The following is a 20,456-nucleotide window of genomic DNA, read 5'->3' on the forward strand; positions in this document are numbered from 1 at the left end:
GGATTCGAAAAAAGATTACTTTTCATAGTTTGTTCGGATTAGGAATTAACAATTTGCCATCCGTTTGATAGTCCGGGTCAATCGTGCCCTAAACTTACAAAACATATACAAAGATATTAGCCTAATGTTAAATGTATAATTTTTAAATGAAATAATTTCGTATATGGGAAGAATAATTTTCGGAGAAACAATAATTATAATAGGAAATAAAAAATTAAATTAAAAATTGGGCTTTCTCCCTGGTCCGTCGTCCGAGGTCAGAGGGATATAAAAATTCGATTGAAATGTTAGCTGATCGGACGATGAAGGATAAATAAATCTAACAAGTGTAATGTTAGTTGCTTTTTAACCGCGATGGTTCGAACTTCCTATTTCCATGAAATTTTGTACAGAAAGATCAATGCATCGGTAAATAAATGAATGAATTGTAAAACAAAGTATTTATTCAACAAAGCATTTACATTGTGGACACCGTTTCTTTGAACAATGAATGAAGATTAAATGTAATTGTACTTTTTGTGAACTATTTACAAGTGTAATAATTTGTTGAATGAAGAACGTAAGTACAACGAACTTGCCGAGCAAGCGGTACCTCATAGTTTACAACTAATTTAATCCTATCGAAGTCATCCTGTCAACGATATAATACACTTAGATACCCTGTGGATGATATTTTTGATAGGAAAATGAAACGAGATTGCACGAGGTGAAAATTAAGGGATAACAATTATCAATTAAATTAATCTTTCCTTCGTTACAGTAAATAAAACTATAATATTGACAATAGCTTAATTGAAGATTTTTCTAGGCAGATAATGTATTTAACCGAAAATGACGAGATTGTATAATTAATAAAATTAACTAAACTTCTAAAGGTGCCTATAGTGTACCGGACTTTTTCGAATGTCCACAAACGTCAATAGCAGCAATGAAAAGTTTAATATTTAATTAGGTATCTAATCAACTCGTCTAATTATCAAGCATTTCATTTGATCAAATTCCGAGACAAACACAGAAGAGTTTGAAAATCTTCGGAATGATCAAAAGTGACCCAACTCTCGTGCATCTCGATTGAATCTGTCAATTTCTGTCTTCGCTATCCCGTTTTGCATCTTCTATAATTTTAGACATCGTTAACGAGTCGCTATCGTAGTTCGCGGTGCGTACAGCCGTCTCTTGGCCGTTTTCGTAATCGTGGTCCTCCGTATCATTTGAGTTAGACTTGTCACATTTAAGGGCGAACAGTGTTATAACACCGACGATGAAAAGGCCGCAAATGATGGACATTACCGCGATCGCGGGCCCGGAACGCGTATGATATTCATTAATCTTGAAAGCTAATGCTAGTGGATTTGGATCGTCCCAACTGGTCCAGGTATTGTTCCAAAGCAATGGATTTGCTTTCGGATCATCCGGAACGTTACTTGGAGGTACCATCGTAAGTCTGTAATTCGTCAGGACTCTTTCGAGAATAGCCAAAATCAGTGGTCTTCTTTCAGCGAGGTTCACCATCTCGCATGGATCCTTTTCTATGTTAAAGAGACAGGGTGCTTCGGTTGGATTGCAAGGAATCTAAAAATTAGATAGAATAAAAATAATTTAGTTTAGGTATTATTTAATCCTTTATTATTGTGGATTAGGGGTGTAACTTTGTATCCGAGCCTCGAGTCGAAAGTTTGTCAAGCACATGAAAATTTATTCGGGGACCCAAATGTCAATTCGGAACTCGAACTAGACTCGGGACCCGAATATCAACTCGGAATCCGAATTCGACTGAGGTATCCATAATTTTGGGACCCGAATTCGACTCTCGTACCCGTGTATCAACTCAGAACTCAAATTGGACTCGGGTACCCGTAATTTCGGAACCCGAGTAGAAATCCAGTTTCACTTTCAATGACCAACCTTGTTTTCTTCCTTGACGTTACATCGTATCCGCGCGTTATTCCGTAATTCGAGGAGTTTGTCAGCGGTGAGTATCTTAGCCTGGAAATCCGTTTTCAGAGGAATATTTGTGCCGTTTTTTACGTTCTTCCTTCTCTCGTCCAATTCCATCGCTTGCTTGACGGTAATCACGCCAGAAATAGCGACACCAACTTTGCTGTACAGCACTTTGAAAGGATCGTATTTGGGGGAGACACCTTCGGAAGAGTTTCCGGTTGCTCCAAGCCAGGCGCGGCCAGTTTCCGTCTGACCGATAACGTATTTAAAATCGCCCCGTCTGATAGCAGAGTAATTACTTATATCGTCGATATTCAGGACTATGTCGGATCTGGGACTGATTTTGTCCGAGATTAAAGCTGGCCAGAGGTCGAATCCATCGATGTTTCCAAGATGTTTCCTCTCCGCTCCTTAAAAATTGTATCGCGATCAAATTAGGCTTGTATAGGGACGTATAAAGTGTAACGCGTGAAGAAAACAATCAGAAGCGATCAGGAAGAAATTTAAAACATTGTATTGATAGATAAAATGATGATATCCTTAGAGATGAATCAACCTGCTGCAGACAGAAGTGTAGGAAACCAGTCGGCCATAAACATCATTTGATTCGAAACTCTTCTTGGCTCTTTGATCAAAGGACTCCAAATCGCTGCCACTCCTCTCGTTCCCCCTTCCCATGGGCTATCTTTTATCTGTAAAATATTCAAACTACTCAAAGATCTATGCACGTACAAGATTCTTGTAACGAATATGACGAAGAATTTACGCCTCGTAGGGGATAATTGCTGCCTTGATTACTCAGGACACCTTCGGTTGGCGCCCCATTGTCGCTCATGAACAGCACTATGCTGTTCTTTAACATGCCGCGATTTCTCAGGGCGTCTATTACTTCGCCAACACTTTGGTCCAATTTCGAAATGACAGCTGCGAGAAAGTACATCCAAATTTTAAATAGCCTTTAAAATATTTTATCGAGAATTATGTTCGTCCGCGAGAAGATGGCATCCGATATAGGGGAGAGACAATGGAGGATTTTCGTTTGCTCCGCCTGATCCCATTCTTAATGTCTAGCTTAATCCCCACTCATAGGTTCTAAAAGCTATGCCACTGCTTTGAACCCATCGTCACCCCATCGCTCTGTTCCAGTCACACTTGACCGATCCTTTCGTTTTCTTCGTCAAGCGATTCGACCAATTACGAAAATACATGCGACGCGAAGTAGGGATATCGGGTAGTGGGGCGTAGATCCCTACGAGTTTTAGCCAGGCCATCTTTTCGCGGACAAATAGTACACTTTTTATGGAATATAAATTAAAATGTTTTATTTTTTAAAAGCAGAAAGGCGTTTACCAGCTTGTATTCGCCTTTCAGGGTCGAGAATGTACGAAAACTTGGCAATATCTTTGTCGGATGCTCTTAGAAGCTGGTTTGGGTTTCCTTTATGAGGTGCTAAATGCGCCAGGTACAGAAACATCGGTTGATTCGTGTCGTGTTCTTTAATTAGCCGTACCGCTTCGTTCGTGAAAAGATCAGTCGAGTATTTTCCTTGGGTTTCCCAAGCAACCGTGAGATTTCGTCTCATATCGAAACCTCTAAAGTCACTGATATCCTGAGAAAAACATTATTTTTACCATTCGTCTTGTTAATGTATAGGATACCGTGAATTTACAATTAATACAATTGGAAATTTTGAGATCGGGCTCTGTACGTCTCTGTATAATTGTACAAAGAGTATTTTAAAAAAAAAGAATGATGAGAAAATATTGCTTCTTCGCCTCAAGATCAATTTGAAATCGGCCCGTCATTGCTGTTGACCCTTAATGTTAAAATTTGTTTCCTTATATTTACTTGTTCTTGTGTAATATGAGTGTAATAATCTTGAAGACCATTCCAATAGCCGTAATGAGAATCGAATCCGCGATACGTTGGAGTGTATTCTTTTCTAAAATATCCCAGATGCCATTTGCCAACCGCGTGTGTTCTGTAGCCTATTTCTTTTAAATACTGCAATTAGAACGAATCAATTAGAATTGTCGAAAGATATTGATTTTATAGTGTCTAGAATCTAGACTCTAGATCAGAGATATCCAACTGTTGGAGCAAGCCCTCCAAACTCCATTCTTGTGAATTTGAGGCGGATAAGGGGGTACATCATGGGGGATATTTGTTCGTGAGCAACAGTTGGACATCTCTCTTTAAAAAATAACGAGGCACACTTGTTATATTTCAATTCGATTAGAATAATGTTTGAAAACCGACCTCTGGGAGCAGTTTTTCGCTCAACGGAAGTCCTCGAGGTTCGGCGGGGAGAAGAACGGAATGTTGCATACCCAGATGAATGGGATTTTTTCCGGTCATCAGAGCAGTTCTACTCGGCGTGCATAACGCGGGAACATAATGATTATTTAAGATGATTCCATTGTACGCAAGGGCATCGATGTTCGGTGTAGGAATTTGATCGGATCCATGGAAGCTCACGTCGTTCCATCCCTGTGGTCGTGATCCAAAGATAAATAATTTTTAAACGAAAGTGTTTCCTATGTTAGAGGAATAATTTTTAAAGGGACAGTCTCACATTTAGAAAATGAAAATAGTATGAAATACAAACTTCAATTAAAATTATGGTTCTCTCCATGGTCCGTCGTCCAAGGGTTAATATTCACATCATATTTATACTTGTAATATTGATAATTTCTTAATCAAACATTTTTTTTACTGACTTTTGTTTAAGATACTCGAAAATATTATTTGGCTCTGTTTTTCTTACGTGTCAACCGAATGATAAGGAGCGTACTAAAAATTTGTTGGTAAAACTTATATAGAAAAACAACTGAGAATTTTTTTTTAAAAGAAGGAGAGTTTTTAAATTTTTCTCTCTAATAACATTGTTGATTTATCTAAAAAGTTAACATCACTTAAGGTACTGATAACAGTCGCTCACCATATCATCGGCGAGAATGATGACGATATGAGGCTTCTCTTTACTGTCCTGACGATTACCATCTTCGACCTTCGCATCTTCATTTCCGAGTTTCCCCGTGGTTGGAAAGTTGGTTTTCACTTTTGACGATGATAGCAAGGACGGGAAAAAAATTCCATCGACGTTCGCCACCAGTAGAAACTCCAAAAGAAACACCACGGTCAAAAGCGTTGTTATCCACGCGACATTCATTCCGAATCCAACTGAAACAGTTATTGCAATGATTATCGTCATTGCTGCACATTTATCACTTTCCGTCGACGTACGATTGCTACAGTATTATTATTATTAAAATCTTTATGTACGTCCCAACACATCTGTGACAATAAAAGCGAATTTACTTTACGATCAGCTGATTCTTCGATCGTTATTTAAAAAGAACGGTGATTATTGACAAAGATTTTGGACCGTAAAGAAAAGAAAATGCCATCCTTACACAAATGGAGAAACGGAAGAATGGTCGTGGCGAATTTTATTATCCACGATAGGTTCTCCATTTTTTCCGTTTACGTTTAACGAGCATGTTCTTTCTGTCGACTAAACCGACAGACACCGATCGTCGGAACTCCTTGTTAGAAACGCGAGAACTGACTGATTGGCTACTCGAAACAACTTGCTTTATTACCACTTTGTATTTTCTATATGGAGAGGAGTAAAGGGAGGATTTGGAGCATAACGTAAGTAGACTTCTGGGAGGGGAAGAAGAAGAAAAAGCGTAAGCCATTAGTTTCGAACGATAACACCACAAAAAAGTTTAATCGAAGAACGATGCAAATCTAATTTTTGTATAAAGTAGTAACTAGGGAGATCAAACGAGGCAGCTGACTCTTAATTAAAAAATTAGATTAAATATAAAATTATGCTTAATATTATCATGGTGCTAATAGGGTATGGAAAAAATTATCCCCATGGAACATTTCTGGTTGCGCCACTGATGGGGATGGTCCTACTTAGAATTACAGTAGCCTCTCGTTATATTGCCGCGGAGCGGCACAAGAATACTTAAAAGTCCTTGTGAACATATGGCAATATAACAAGGGTGTACTGTAATAGTAAAGATTAGGACGGTCAGTACTAATGAGAAACATTTGAAAGTTCCAAAATGATTTATTGTATTATATCATCTCGTTCACTGTGATTTCTATCGGTCGATAATCATTTCCGGTTATAGAGGTTTATGTATACGTAATTGTACTTTAACTTATACGTATGCAAATTGCTTAACAAAAGCAATAAGAAAAGTAACAAGAAGAGAAATGCAATGGCGCATTGTAGTTACATAATAAACGAACGTTAAAATTTCTCCAGCGGCGATTGAAATTATTATTCCTGTGTAAGTATTTAGATCGTGCGAAGCAGCTATCGCGTCAGCTACTTTTCTTTTTTTTTTTTGTCTGGAAAGAATGTTTCAACGGTAAAAAGTAAAAAAATGTGCGTTAACGACCCTGCACGCACGTTTTTTTGCACTTCTCTCGCCGAGACTGTTTTCTTCGCGTTAATCGCTCTATTTGCAGTCAGCTTTTCTCTTTATGAGTTTCCTTCGTTTCAAATTAATCGAAATTGTGGATGAATTGATTGGACATTTTGTCATCTTTTGTTAAATCAAATTTCATTAGATTCTATGGTATACATAAAAACAGAAAGATTTTTATGCTATTACTATTTTATTAATACAACCTATAGGTCAGGTTAGGTAAATCTGACCTAGCTAATAACGTAAACTGATTGGTCGCACCCCACCCTAACTCACACGTGACGTGGGCCGTGACGTATGATTGGTCGAAGCGGTCACACCTACTAATTAATCACACCTTCGGAATTTTTTTTTAAATTTAAAAAGAGTCATTCAACGCAAGGTTAAGAATTCTTTAAACATTGAGATCTTCTATGGATATCAGTGTTAATGAAGATTCGTGAGGTAGTTTACACAGCACGTTAAGCGCAAAAGAATGTTACAGAAAAACAGATCGAATCGTCTGCTGAGCAAGCACGTTACGCGTTCTGCTGCTCGATAAAATCGCTATGCGATTAACGCACGTGAATGAATCATTATAAATCGCATTCCAGTTAATGACTTTTTTAATTAATTACCAGGTTGTCCTTAAACAGTCGCGTGATCGTATGGTGTATGATAAACGAACGGTGAAAAACCTTTTCCTCGTTGCTAATAGGCTTTGCACGAACATGTTAATGCTAATATTAATGCTAATAATAACTTATTATGCGTGAAAAGCGCGGAACGTAATTGACGTTAAAAAATAACGGAATTGTTCTTGGTGCTTCCAAACGTGCTTTGAAAAGTTCGTTAATGATTTAGATTAATATGATACATTTCTGTTCACCAAATAAACCAGTTGGGCTATCGTTCAAGGCGTGATTTAACATAGGCTATAATATGTAGGTTTATGGTTTCCAAAAACTTAAAAATTAAACTAAATTTTTTTTAAATTGAAAAAATTTTGAAAAATAGGAATGAAACAGGGGTCGAAAGTAGATCATACCTTGGACTATTATAGTCAATGGTTTTTCTATGGTAGACCATACTTTAGATGATAGCCACATATAAAACTTAAAAGTTATATTATTTTTCGTGAAAATTAAGAATTTGAAAATTCTTACTTCCTAAGTAAGATATCGCCATTCCTTCTAGGAAAGCCTGATTTGACCGCGAGTGTACCTAAAGTGTAATTACTGGTACGATTCGAATGAAATTCTATCTATGAGCCTGAGTCGTGGGAATAATTTTCTAAAAGAATGTATTCGTTTATGAGGTTTGAAATAATGCATCCGAAAAGAAACGAAGTGATGAAAACAATTACAAAGTATACTTTCTTATTTCATGGTAATGTATGTCAATCTTGTGAGATTGGATAAGACTCAACAATCTAAATGAATCCCTTTACGTGTAGTATTTATGATTCTGATTAGGTTATAGTTTTTTTTATGTAAATATTGTTATTAGAAATGAAAAAGTTTCATAGTTTAATATTATTAGCGCATTCTAGATTGGCTATACAGAGCGGTGAGATTGTCGATTTCTATTTCATTTGTTGGCTCACACCATATTTGCATCGTAATGGAAATTGATAACAACTGGTACACGAGAGAAATAATGGAATATTTAACAGTAGAAACTCATTCATTTGTAAAAAAAAAAAGAGTAATGTAAAAGTCTGTGTAAAGAGCAATGAGATCTTGATAATATGCATACGATTTATAGAAATATGTAAAATGAAAAATTTATTTTCTAAATGCAAAATTGGTGTAGGTAAATCAATAGATGAATAAAAATTTTAATTATTGGGCAAGTATTAATAGAACTCACCTTTGGCGACAATGCTATGCACTTTCTTATTCACTAGTCTGAAAGAGACTGAATTTGTTTAATCTGTTCTTAAGCAACGCACAACCTCGAGAATAGTTTTTACATTTCAGCCATGATCGATCAGGAGTGGAAAGAAAATGATCGAATCCAAGGTGGAATAGTTAACTAAGAGTTTCTTGTGAAATCTTCATTGTTATTTTTTTATTTTTTTAAATTTAGAATCTTATATGTAAATTTGTTGAGAAGAACAAGTGGTTTCCTTATGCAATTCTTTCTCTTTAAATTACATTGTAATTGAATATTTATCTTCTTTGTCATTACACTAACTGCAGTGTAGTTAATTATATTGATAATACTTTTAAGTTCATAAACAAAAAAATAAAAAAATATGAAGCTATTTCAAGTACAGGACAATACTTAAAAAAAAACATCGCGATGATTTAGAGTAATATAAGTCAAGTACACAGGGTGAATTAAGACAAGTGGTACACTAGCGATCAGATCAGGTTTCTGTAGAGGAAATGGCGATATAGGAGGAGCAGGAGTTCTCAGAATGATAATTTTAACGATATTAATATTAAAAATAATTTAGAAAAAAGTGGTATAAATTTTAATTATTGTATATTATAAAATTTAGTACATAACTGAGAAATATCAATAATAGCATACATATGAAATAACTTTTCTTAAAATTCAATAATATGTTACGTTTTAAAAAGCTATGAATATGAATTGTTGTGTAAATATAACGTTACGAAATATTGTTAAACAGTTTTTGTTTTGAATTCTGTAACTCACGAATATTAGGGCGATAGTTATTTCGTAATTTCCACGTTTCTTAATTGCCTTTCACTTCCTGAATTCCATCGACGAGTAAATCGCGAATTGTAGACAGCACAATTGTTACTGAAAATAAGTTGCCCGTTACGAAACCACGACCAAGCCTCGAACAATGAACATAAACCCATACGAAATGGAGCATTTCAATGCTACCTGACTGATATCTTTGTACCACCTTGACCACATTGTTATTTACGCCACGACTGTTTTAGTAGCATAGTCAGTGATGGACTATACAACTTTCCATAAAAATTTTCATTGCAAATAGCATTTATAAAGAGTGTTTTATAGATCGAATACAATAATTAGAATCTAACACTGATGTAACTAGGTAGGAGCCAAGGGGTGGAAGTCTGGACCCCCTTACTATTCTATAATTATAAGATTCTGAAATTCTACAATTCTAAAATTTGAAAATTTCAGAACATTAAAATTATAAATTTCAATTACAATTTTTAATTACAGGAAAATAATGATTCAATCGCATTCTATTATTATACAACTCTTTCAGCTTTTTATAATTACAAAGAATTTGTAATTATAATGACTTACATAAAACTTACGTACATCTTAAACGTAACACAATTGTGCTTTAAGTATTCTAAATACATATTAAATGCCAGGACAAATGACAAAAGTAATTACAAAAAATTGAATATAATATAATTAAAAATAAGTGTGCATCAAACGTCGGTAGTTGTAGTGTTAATATATGTTAAGTATGAAAAAATTATCATTAGTTTCAAAAAGTTTCTTAGTGCTTGTTAGAATTTCAATGATGCAGATTATTAATATGAAATATTTAGTCATCGAATGTAACAGATTCGTGCGGATACACCCCAGTGATCACAGTTAACAAAAACCCTTCAAAAATTAGTCGCGATCTCTACTCTCAATTTCTTTTAATTTCTGCCGAACTCGTGAGAGTTCTTAATTGTTCTCTAACGTTTCACCTTACTTATAACTAACGTTTCTTTCTGCCGTATAAAATTATACAACAGTGTTACCTAATAAACAGTAGACAGTAAGCGTTTAAAAATTGCATTTATTTTAAAATGGAAAAGGTGATTTTTAAATGCATCTCTCTCGAAAACGCAACATCCTGTAATTTAGAGATAAATCCATGAATAAATCTTATTGCTTTATAATTCTTTCATTCTGCAAGAAAACAGACCTATTAACAATTGCGCCGGTATTAAATGATAACTCTAATTAGATGAAACAATTAAACATCACTTACAGTTCTGGAAGTAATGGGCAACCTACTGCCAAGCCATGTGGCATAAGTGTAATTTCGATAAGCTGAAAATATTGTTTATTAATAGTGTGTATCGGTTTCAAATGTTTCATGAATAAATCTACTGTACAATTATTAATGATTATTAACAATGAGAACCGCTTGTACTTTATCGATCTACAAGATGTTCTCTAATATGCGGAACCCATTTTAGTAATTGATACATTATTTAAAAACAATGAAAAAATTCATCAGTCCCTTAATAAGAAATAATGTTCTTCTCAATTTAATCGATAAGTATGAAATACAATTATATGAATCATTTCCATTATTATCAGGCAATAAATCAATTCCTGCAATGAGTTCCACATATTGCGGGACAATTTACATAATAGATAATTGATGGAAATTTATTTTCACTCACTTCTGCATGCTCCGGTGTTTGCAATGCATAAATTATTGCTTCTGCGACATCCGCGGTTTGTAATGTCGGTGTGGCTAAATCAATTGGTATATTGTGTTTTAACATATTTGTTTTCACTACTCCGGGGCTGATGCTCTGCAAAAATATAAACGTTTCACTGCATCTTAAGGATTGATCGTTATTCGTTAAAATAGAACTTGGGAAAGTGATTTACCGTAACTTTGACATTCAAATTGGCTGCGATTATTTCATGACGAAGTTCGACAGTCAAAGCAGTCACACCGTATTTACTGGCGGGGTAAATACCGAGCGGTATGTGCACACTCTCGGCAAAATGACCGCACACACTATCAAAATTATACAGTTTTCTAGTAACTGAAAATTGCCGAGCGAAACGAGTAATTTTGAGAAAATTTGACAAATTATTTACCTGTTGATGTTTATTATGTGCCCGGCTGCATTTCGCTTTTTCAAAGACTGAATAGTTTCTCGTGCACAAATCGCAGGAGCTATTAGGTTGGTATCGATTACTTTATGAAAGTTCTCGGTAGGTGAATCTGTAACAAAGTATTTATCTTACTGTCATTGCTTCCTACAGGATGAGGTGCCTTGTATATATAAATAATATCAAAATATATTATTATATTATATTATTTATATAAAAATTTGAAATATTTTACAAATTCAATTTAGCGCAAATTCAGTACAAATTTACATTCAACAAATGTAAATTTTAATTTTATTTTATTTTATTATAATAGAAACTTAATATTTTTTTATGATTTTATAATATGCGCGACTGGAATTATAACTTTATAAGTTTCAGTAAAAAAGAAAATTAGCGCCGATAAGCAGCGCACGCATGCGCAGTGGTGATTCTGCGCAGTGGCGATACTGCGCAGCCAATGCAGAGTATATAAACAGAGGCGCTGCCTCACTTACGGTAGGATCTTGCCGCTGCGCTCATATTTATGATAAGTTATTGTAGGTCAACCTATTAACATTGACCTATATTATCTGTGTTAATACATGTGTAGCACATGTTTTGAGGCATACAACAAGACAAAACAATTATCAACGCATTTTATTCAGTATTTCTCTATTTAAAAAAAAGATTCTGAAACTTTACCAATGATCGGTATTTTAATCAAAGCTCCCGCACTGTTCACAAGAATATCGGCACCACCCAATTCTTTCTCGATCCATTTAAACGCTTTGAGGATGTCTTCCTCTTTCGTCAAGTCACATTCCATAGGATAGAACTTATCTTTGCCAAATTTCACGGTCAATTCCCTAAGTCTGTTCACACTTCTCGCGATACCAACAACTTTAATACCGTGTTTCATTAGAGCTTCTACAATCGTCTCCCCAATTCCGGAGCTCGCACCGGTAACAATCGCTACTTTTCCAAACCAACGATCCATTGTTTATAAAAAATATGATCCACACTGTTCTGAGCGAGTCATTATTCGTCCCTTTATTTTATGTAGTGTTCCTACCGGTTGTTACCAGTTTCCTATCTTTGCAAAATAATTCCGCTAACGATAAGCATTGAATACATTTTCTTTCTCTAGGTCATTTAGGTAACATGTTTACTATTTAAAAGTTATTGCTGAAGATATTGCTTTATTGTAAATTCCAATATCTGCTTATCAAGCTATGTTATTTATAAGCCGTAGCTATGGTTGAAATTATGATAAAACTGTAGACGCAACTGACGTTGGAATATGCAAAGTTTACTTGGAAACTTATTAGGATATTTAAACTGATGTCCACCCTCGAGCATGCTCAACGTCCTTCTGGGAGGTCTGAATCCAATTGACTTATTTATTACATTTAAACAAATAAATGTACATTGGAGTAAGATAAAAACGTAGCAGAAATATTTATTGTTATTAGTAGAGTGTGAATATTTTCATATTTCAGCTATACCAAAATATACAAAAAAAATATTATGTAAAATACACAAGTATAAGATTGAATATATATTTGTTAAATATTTTTTAAGAAATCATCTTCTTCTAATTCAAACAGCAATCCGAGTGGTTTGATGTTTCTGTCCCCTTATTTCTTTTTCATTCTGCAAGGAAAGAGAGATATTATTAATTGCAATATTGTTGATTAATTTTATTTACAAGAAAAGTGTCCGAACTTGATAATTTTTATTTCAGCAAAATTTCTTAGGATTGTATTGTAGTACAAGTGTTCTTAACTGAAATTCACTCTGAAGGGATGAAATCAGCCTTTAAGATTTGCCGAATTTTTCATACGTACAATTCCATTAACTTTCATTAAAATCGGAATTTTTTAGAATGGGAAAGCGTTTCTTGTAAAAAAGAAATTCAATTAAATTAATTAAATATTACTTACTGATCAAACGTTGTCGGTATACCTATCGTCGCACGATGCGGCATAATTGTAATTTCGGGAATCTGAAAGTATTATTCGTTAGTGGGAACAACATTTCTTATGGGGCATCGTATATAGATAATTAATTTTCTATTTACTCACCTCTACATGCTCCGGTGTCCCTACGGCATAAATTATTGCTGCTGCGATATCCTCAGCTTTCAATACCGGAATACCTAAATTCGGGGGTATGATACCACTTGCCATCTCTGTTTCTACCGCTCCAGGACTTATACTCTGTAAAGATGTAAATTTATAATCTTGGAGTTTATTGATTATTCTTCAAGGGCCAACAGGAGTGACGGTCCAAATTCGCCCGCGGGTGCCTCATGCGGACGGGAATTGAATTTTGCGGAATTGAGAACTTCGAAGTAACTATGTTGACATAGAACGGCTCAAATTTAGCGATTTCATAATTCAAAGATTTCGAAGCGAAGAAAAATATTTTTTGTACAATTATACAGGGATGTACAGAGCCGGGTATCCAATTCGGCTTTTAGAACCTTATAAAAAATACATTTTTATATAAAATACATACACAAAACAGTACCGTGTTTGGTACACTTCTCCTGAATATGAATATTATAATTATGGATGAATTTCTCTCAGAATTCTGCCTGAAAATTTGAATTACTTTTCTATGTTCCATTGCTACTCCGCTAGAAATGCTACTGTTACTCCTGTAGACCGTTAAATAAATTTCTTAGAAATGATCAGTAACTTACTGTAACCTTGATGTTTAAATTAGCTACGATTATTTCGTGACGAAGTTCTGAGCCCAAAGCAGTCAAACCGTATTTACTAGGAGCGTACATTCCAAGTGGCATGTGCAGACTCTCGGCAAAGTGTCCGGCGATACTGTAAAAATGACACAATTATATATAAAACCCTCAACTCGTCGATCAAAACAAATGATTTTGAAAAAATTTGTAAAACTGTTTTACCTATTGATGTTAATAACGTGTCCCGCTGTATTTCGCTTTTTCAAACACCGGATAACTTCTCGTGCACAAATTGTAGGGGCTATCAGATTAGTGTCGATTACTTTATAATATTCTTCGGTAGCCGAATCTGAAATAGAACGTTAAGGATGGCTCAATTTTTATTAATCAGGACGAATAGGCCATTTGTCGGGGACTCAGCTCTTAGGCACTTTCGAATTTCGTAAAAATTAAATAAAGTAGATATAGTAAAATAAAGGTGGTATTATGGTGCTCTATTTTCTAAAATTTTCAAAAATATTTAAAAAAGGGTTTTTAACTTCTTAATAGAGGGGTTCATTGACACTTTTTATCTCGACCTCAGTTGCGACACTGCAATGTAGATTAATGAGCCAAGAAAATACATATATGTAACTTGATTCTCGACTATTCTTATCTCGTTAAAAAAACGATATAATTTATTTAACACATTTGAATATCTTCTCTAACATTCTAAGTGAGAATAATTAAGAAATTAATGACTGATTAAAAATTGAATACAATTTTGCATGTTTTGATCTTCTCAACAGTGAAGTATTGCGGATACAAAAAATCTTTATGTAACATTTAATAATAGACGAGTCTACTTGTTTCTTCCGTTTTCTTGACAAGGCTTAATGGTAATTAGCTTGTACAGTTTCTGCATCGCGTGAATCATACAACAATGTTTCATGGATCACAATGTATCCACGTTCGTTAACCGATGTTTCAATATTGTAATGTTATTTTAAAATTTTAGAATGATAAAGATTCACATTTTTGGAGAGAGTGATTAGTCCAGATTATTAAGGAGACCAGGACCACCTTGATTTCTGCTTAGTTACGCCAATGATTTATGCCTACAATACTATTTGCATCGTGCATACTGCATATTGCATGCTGCACTTTTGTCGTGCACTTTTGTCACTTATCGTGAATTATCTTCTGAAATCATTGTAAATCTCAAGTTTAAATAATTTGTATTAATTGACCTATGTATTGCAGATAGATGTAAAAATATCTGTCTCTTTCAGACAGAATTATCGATCATTATGTAACAACTTATATCTCGACATTGACATTGGAATTAATTAACTTAAATGACAATGTATTTAAAATTCTGAATACGATAATATACTATCTTGTATCTTTTAAGTGCTGACTCAGCATGACTGTCAGTTGTCAATATAGTAATGATTGAATCATTACGCAAAACTGATACTATTATCTGTCAACATGATTTTTTAAAATCCAACAATAAGTGGCTAACAAGGTTAACTTTTGATGTGCCCTGATTACAGAAGCTCACAATCATGATAATCAAGATCAAGTAGATATCAATAGCTGATTACTGTTCTCTATATTATTGTATTTGGTATCTTATGATACCCGTATCTAATTTCTTTCTCGTAAATGCTGTTGCTATATGAATCATAATCAATAAATAGCTGGTCACTCGTTTGTACATTAACCAATTCGTGTAAAAAAATCATTATTTAGAAGTATAAATCATATTATTTCCATTTTACCGAAGAAAATTATATTTGAAACCATATACTTGTACTTGGTAAGATCGTGTGAATGATACAGAAGTGTCACGTAGAAAGTAATTTACTGACATACTAATCTACTGTCCTCGCTAATAAAGTATACAGGGTGTCCCACGGTAAACTTTACAAGTGTGTTCAGAATGTTATGATCCGTCTTGATCTCTGAGATTTTACAGTAACCTTTACTTTATTTGAAATAGAATTACATATTCTTTTCTATACAGGTTGATTTTTCAGAATATTCTGTGTACGAAACGATTATAGGATTCGGGACAAAGTTGATGTCTCTGATAATTTTGACTCTGATTACAATAGGAAAATTAAAATTGGACACTCTGTTCGCTATTGTCTACTAAAAGGTAACCAGTCGAGTAATGGATTAATTTTTAATTTGTTATACCGTCTTAATTTTAAACAATGATGAAACTTTACCGATCACGGGAGTTGTAATGGCGACTCCTGCGTTGTTCACAAGAATATCCGCACCACCCAGTTCCTTTTCGACCCATTTCATCGCCTTCAAGATATCGTCCTCCTTCCTCAAGTCGCATTGAATAGGATAGAATTTATCTTTTCCCAATTTCGTGGCTAGATCCTTAAGTTTGTCCACTCTTCTCGCGAGGCCGACAACTTTAATACCGTGCTTCACCAGAGCTTCCGCGGTTGCTTCTCCGATCCCGGAGCTCGCACCGGTCACGATCGCTACTTTTCCGTTCCAACGATTCATCCTTTGCTTGACTGTAAATCACACTGTTCCACGGGCACGGTTGTCTCTCGCTTTATATTAGAACCTTCGACCGTTACAGCCCAATCACTGTTCAGCGACATCCTACTTATCACGGTGAGCAGATGATCAATGACGAGAGTGTACTTCAGATACAGTGTGTACTAATCTACGGAGTGGAGAGTAAATAGCATTACCTTAAAGGAGATAGAGAAATAATTGCGAAATAAAATATCGCGTCAGCAGTTTTCTTTCAAGTGATTTCTATTGATATTTTTACACTGCACTCTAATACTCTTTTTACATAAAATAGATTGTACTTCCTCTAATCGATATGAAATTTTGGGGAATTGGGAGAGAGGGTGAGTGAACCCTAAATTAATAATTTTAACTTTGGATATTTATTCATTTTCGAGGTACCAATAAAAGTATTTCGGTACAATACATTGAATTCTGCCTGTACATATCTTACTATAAATCTTAGATTTTTTTATTTTAATCTACAGAAATTTTTAAGCTGCTTTTGTTGAAACGTACGTTAATTTTTATATAAGATATACTTCGACGAGTAAGAATTCGTAAGAATTGAACTCTTCAACCGTGATTGCCACACATCCATGCTAGACAATGATATGTCAATTATCAAAGGAGTGATACAGGAAGTATACAATAAAAAAGAAACACTATCGTAAAGGCGCTTGAGAATCAACCTTGGTTATGCAACGTGCAAAATTATTATTACCTATATAATGGAAATTTCCTTTATTTATTTGAATATTCTCATACATTTAAGAATGTTTTGAAAAATTGTAAGGATCTTCTTAATTAACATTTTTTGTTCTGTATTTTAAAGACGATCCAATGTTTCCTTATGGGTTCCGGGGTCTGCAAGAAAACAGGCAAATTAACAAATACGAATATATTCGACGTTTTATTTATCTATTGTTTCAGTGAAATGTTTGTTTGAAAAAATTACTTACGTGACTGGCGAGTCTGCGTTACCTCCTATCGGTGTACCGTGTGGTATAATCATAAGTTCGGGGATCTAGAAACATTTTTTATTAAGGGTTTATTAAAATTCGTGTGAAATATTTGGTGAAGATGTCTCTTATGTAATTTGTCAATGATTACTGGGAATTGTTCGCGTGGTGTAGTTTGTGGATTATTATTTTCACTTACCTCCACATGTTCCGGTGTTCCTAACGCATAAAGCGCTGCGTCCGCGACATCTTGAGCTTGCAGTATGGGTATTTTTTTATCTGCAGGCAGATACTTACTTACCATCTCTGTATTCACTAATCCTGGACTGACGCTCTGTAAAAAAGAAACCTTTAATAGCATCTTAGAGCATGATAATTATTCGTCATAATGATAATTGAAAACGTAATTTTATTAACTCGTAGATTGGCGTTTTGTTTATTCGTTATAATCGAAAATGGGCAAAATAAAATTATTAGAGAAAGGGATGGGTTTTTCACCAAAATTGCACGCATTTTTCTTTATTTACATAAGAGTTAGCATTATTTTTATCTTAAAGGGTTGCATCTCCTAATTTACATAAATGAAAATAACATTTTTTTAACTCTGTTTTTGAAAACGAAAGTTGAAACAGAAAAAAATTTCTTCTTTTTTTTCCTGGCTGTACTAGTAGTACATGCTACATTACTAGCAGGGATCACATTATCACCCCTTCCTATAAATTTTTGACACGTGCTACAGTTTTGTTGCGGACTGTAATTCAAACTTACCGTGACTTTAATACTTAAATTTCCTGCTATTATTTCGTGACGTAGTTCCGTGCTCAAAGCGGTCAAACCGTACTTGCTAGCAGCATACATTCCAAGTGGCGTATGCAGACTCTCGGCAAAGTGGCCAGCGATACTGTAAAAATGAAATCAAACTTCCAATCCCGAGTGTTCAAGCATATTTTGAACTACTAATGTCACTTAAGATTATTAACATTCGAAAAAGTTGCAGCATTTTAAAAGGCAAAGGACAAAACGTTTCATTTTTTCACATTTTTCTACAAGAAATAAAAGATACAAGGTACAAGGTGATACTTAAAAGGTACAAGAAATAAAATAGTAAAAAATATATTATAAAATTTAATATACATATAGTTGAAAAGTACTGTTCGTACACCAGAAGAAGGCCGAGCTCCATCAAGATAAAAAGTCGCAGGGGCAGGGGGAATCGTGTGTTTGCACCGCCCAATTCTTTTCTAATAGGTCCACTGCGTGACGAAATACGCGAACGAAAGGGATGCGACAAAGTAAGACAGATATATCGAATATCGCTGTGTCTCATTTTGTCGTGTATTGTTTCGTTCGCGTATTTCGTCACCTAGAGGACCTATTAGAAAAGAATTGGGCGGTGCGAACGCACGATTTCTCTTGCCCCTCTGACTTATTAGCGGAATAATTATTCACCTGTTGATGTTAATTATGTGCCCGGATGCATTTCGCTTTCTTAGAGACTGAACTGTTTCTCGTGCACAAATCGCCGGCGCTATGAGGTTCGTGTCTATTACTTTATAGTACTCCTCAGTAGTCGAATCTGGAAGAAAATAAAATTAATTTCAAAATTAATGGTATACAAGAAGAAATTTAGAGGAAGAAGTATAAACATGAGTTGGTTTTGATCGGACAAATGATAGGACACTTGACATGTGTTTCATTCTAACAGCCTTTGTCAGAAGCTAGTCAACATTAATTCAAAACGAACGTATATATCATCCAATTAGCTATCATATTCGAACGGCTAATGGTTGCAGGACCGTATTAAGATTTCTAGGGCCCAGAAGCTATCGAACTTTTGAAGGCCCCCTTGGTTAATACAGGGTATAACCGGATAAGGTAATTAAAATGGCCCTTGAAAGAAAACACTGTACATCAATTTTTAACACTTTATTTCAACCAGGGGGTTAGTAAGAAGAGAAAATTAAAATTCCAGTTTTTGCCTCATTTTTCTTATTTAATGACATCCGAAAATTTTGCAACTGAATTTTGAAACTGAAATTGAAATTTATTTTAAATGAAATTAAATAACGTTTAATCGTGAAAAAAGGGAAATAGTAAAAAAAATTTCATTCAATATTTTCTGACATAGCAAATGAGAAATTTATAAGGGGATTCGAGGCTGTATCCCCCTTTAATTCCCTGTTTAATCCGGCACTGGACACTAGTATAAATAAAACATGGATAAAGCAGAATATCTGAGCATAAGTGAAATCGATCAGATATTGTGGTTGCGGTCAGAAAATTATTGCAAAAATGTGTTTGACCGAATTAAATTCGTTATGTTGGTCACCGGTGGTTAACTTTGCAACCAAATCTTTCACTTTGTCCCAGATTCTGTTGCAACAAACAAATAGTGCATTCATTCGATACCAAATAAACAATGTTTACCTACGACATTGACTAACTGTACAGTTCCCGCGTTGTTTACTAAGATATCAGCCCCTCCCAGTTCTTTCTCGACCCATTTAAACGCCTTCAGGAGATCTTCCTCCTTCCTAAGGTCACATTGGACGAAATAAAACTTATCTTTGCCCAGTTTCGAGGTCAGTTCCTGGAGCTTGTCCACTCGTCTCGCGAGGCCAACGACCTTAACTCCGCGTTTCACCAGACCTTCTGAAATCGCCTCTCCAATCCCGGAGCTAGCGCCGGTCACAATCGCTACTTTTCCGTTCCAACGATCCATCCTTTACTCCACTGCAGATCACACTGTCCCATACGCACCATCATTCGTTGTTATATACGGGATTCCCCCCCGTTACTGACTGCCTCTCTAGCTCACCACCAAGCTCCTTCTTATCTTCCTCAGATAATTCAGTAAAATATTTGTTGGAACAAGTTTTCTAAGTTTGGGTCACGATTGACCCAAGCTCCTTTGTTCAAGGGTTGATAGAAGGGTTGATAGTAGGAAAGGAAACGAGGACTTAAATGGACAAACGCTAAATATAAAACATAGTGTAGTATTGAGTCATTTTATTACAGCAGTTACATAGCGTTTTTTGTAATCTATTATGAATTATACATATATAAGAAGAGTCTGACCACGATCAG

At 34.9% G+C, this 20,456-nt stretch overlaps 4 protein-coding genes across 7 annotated transcripts; all 4 read right to left on the reverse strand.

Annotated features, from left to right (window-relative positions):
- Positions 1-425: 425 nt before the first annotated feature.
- LOC117605706 (arylsulfatase B) lies at positions 426-9,197 on the reverse strand. Of its 4 annotated transcripts, none has more exons than XM_034327356.2 (9): positions 8,247-8,272; positions 4,883-5,124; positions 4,201-4,431; positions 3,790-3,945; positions 3,292-3,550; positions 2,708-2,865; positions 2,498-2,633; positions 1,906-2,351; positions 426-1,572 (listed from the first exon to the last, which is right to left on the reverse strand). In XM_034327356.2, exons 2-9 carry the CDS (start codon positions 5,111-5,113, stop codon positions 1,081-1,083), a joined length of 2,109 nt encoding a protein of 702 aa, XP_034183247.2. In that variant the 5' UTR covers positions 5,114-5,124; positions 8,247-8,272; the 3' UTR covers positions 426-1,080. The 4 variants fall into 4 exon arrangements, with proteins under 4 accessions (XP_034183247.2, XP_034183230.2, XP_076546028.1 ...); XM_034327339.2 differs by lacking the exon at positions 8,247-8,272 and adding an exon at positions 5,358-5,746; XM_034327348.2 differs by lacking the exon at positions 8,247-8,272 and adding an exon at positions 9,045-9,197 and having other exon boundaries at positions 427-1,572.
- A 471-nt stretch (positions 9,198-9,668) lies between these two features.
- Positions 9,669-12,465, reverse strand: LOC117605856 (farnesol dehydrogenase-like). Its single transcript, XM_034327633.2, has 6 exons — positions 11,877-12,465; positions 11,178-11,304; positions 10,962-11,094; positions 10,748-10,882; positions 10,327-10,388; positions 9,669-10,244 (listed from the first exon to the last, which is right to left on the reverse strand). Exons 1-6 carry the CDS (start codon positions 12,169-12,171, stop codon positions 10,229-10,231), a joined length of 768 nt encoding a protein of 255 aa, XP_034183524.1. The 5' UTR covers positions 12,172-12,465; the 3' UTR covers positions 9,669-10,228.
- A 143-nt stretch (positions 12,466-12,608) lies between these two features.
- Positions 12,609-16,474, reverse strand: LOC117605852 (farnesol dehydrogenase-like). Its single transcript, XM_034327621.2, has 6 exons — positions 16,098-16,474; positions 14,101-14,227; positions 13,882-14,014; positions 13,259-13,393; positions 13,118-13,179; positions 12,609-12,827 (listed from the first exon to the last, which is right to left on the reverse strand). Exons 1-6 carry the CDS (start codon positions 16,390-16,392, stop codon positions 12,812-12,814), a joined length of 768 nt encoding a protein of 255 aa, XP_034183512.2. The 5' UTR covers positions 16,393-16,474; the 3' UTR covers positions 12,609-12,811.
- Positions 16,475-17,112: 638 nt separating this feature from the next.
- Positions 17,113-20,130, reverse strand: LOC117605847 (farnesol dehydrogenase-like). Its single transcript, XM_034327610.2, has 6 exons — positions 19,797-20,130; positions 18,819-18,945; positions 18,138-18,270; positions 17,569-17,703; positions 17,370-17,434; positions 17,113-17,274 (listed from the first exon to the last, which is right to left on the reverse strand). The coding sequence occupies exons 1-6, from the start codon at positions 20,089-20,091 to the stop codon at positions 17,259-17,261; spliced, it is 771 nt and encodes a 256-aa protein (XP_034183501.1). The 5' UTR covers positions 20,092-20,130; the 3' UTR covers positions 17,113-17,258.
- Between the last annotated feature and the right edge of the window lie 326 nt (positions 20,131-20,456).

This window comes from Osmia lignaria, chromosome 9 (genome assembly GCF_051020975.1).
Source record: "Osmia lignaria lignaria isolate PbOS001 chromosome 9, iyOsmLign1, whole genome shotgun sequence".
Lineage (NCBI taxonomy): Eukaryota > Metazoa > Arthropoda > Insecta > Hymenoptera > Megachilidae > Osmia > Osmia lignaria.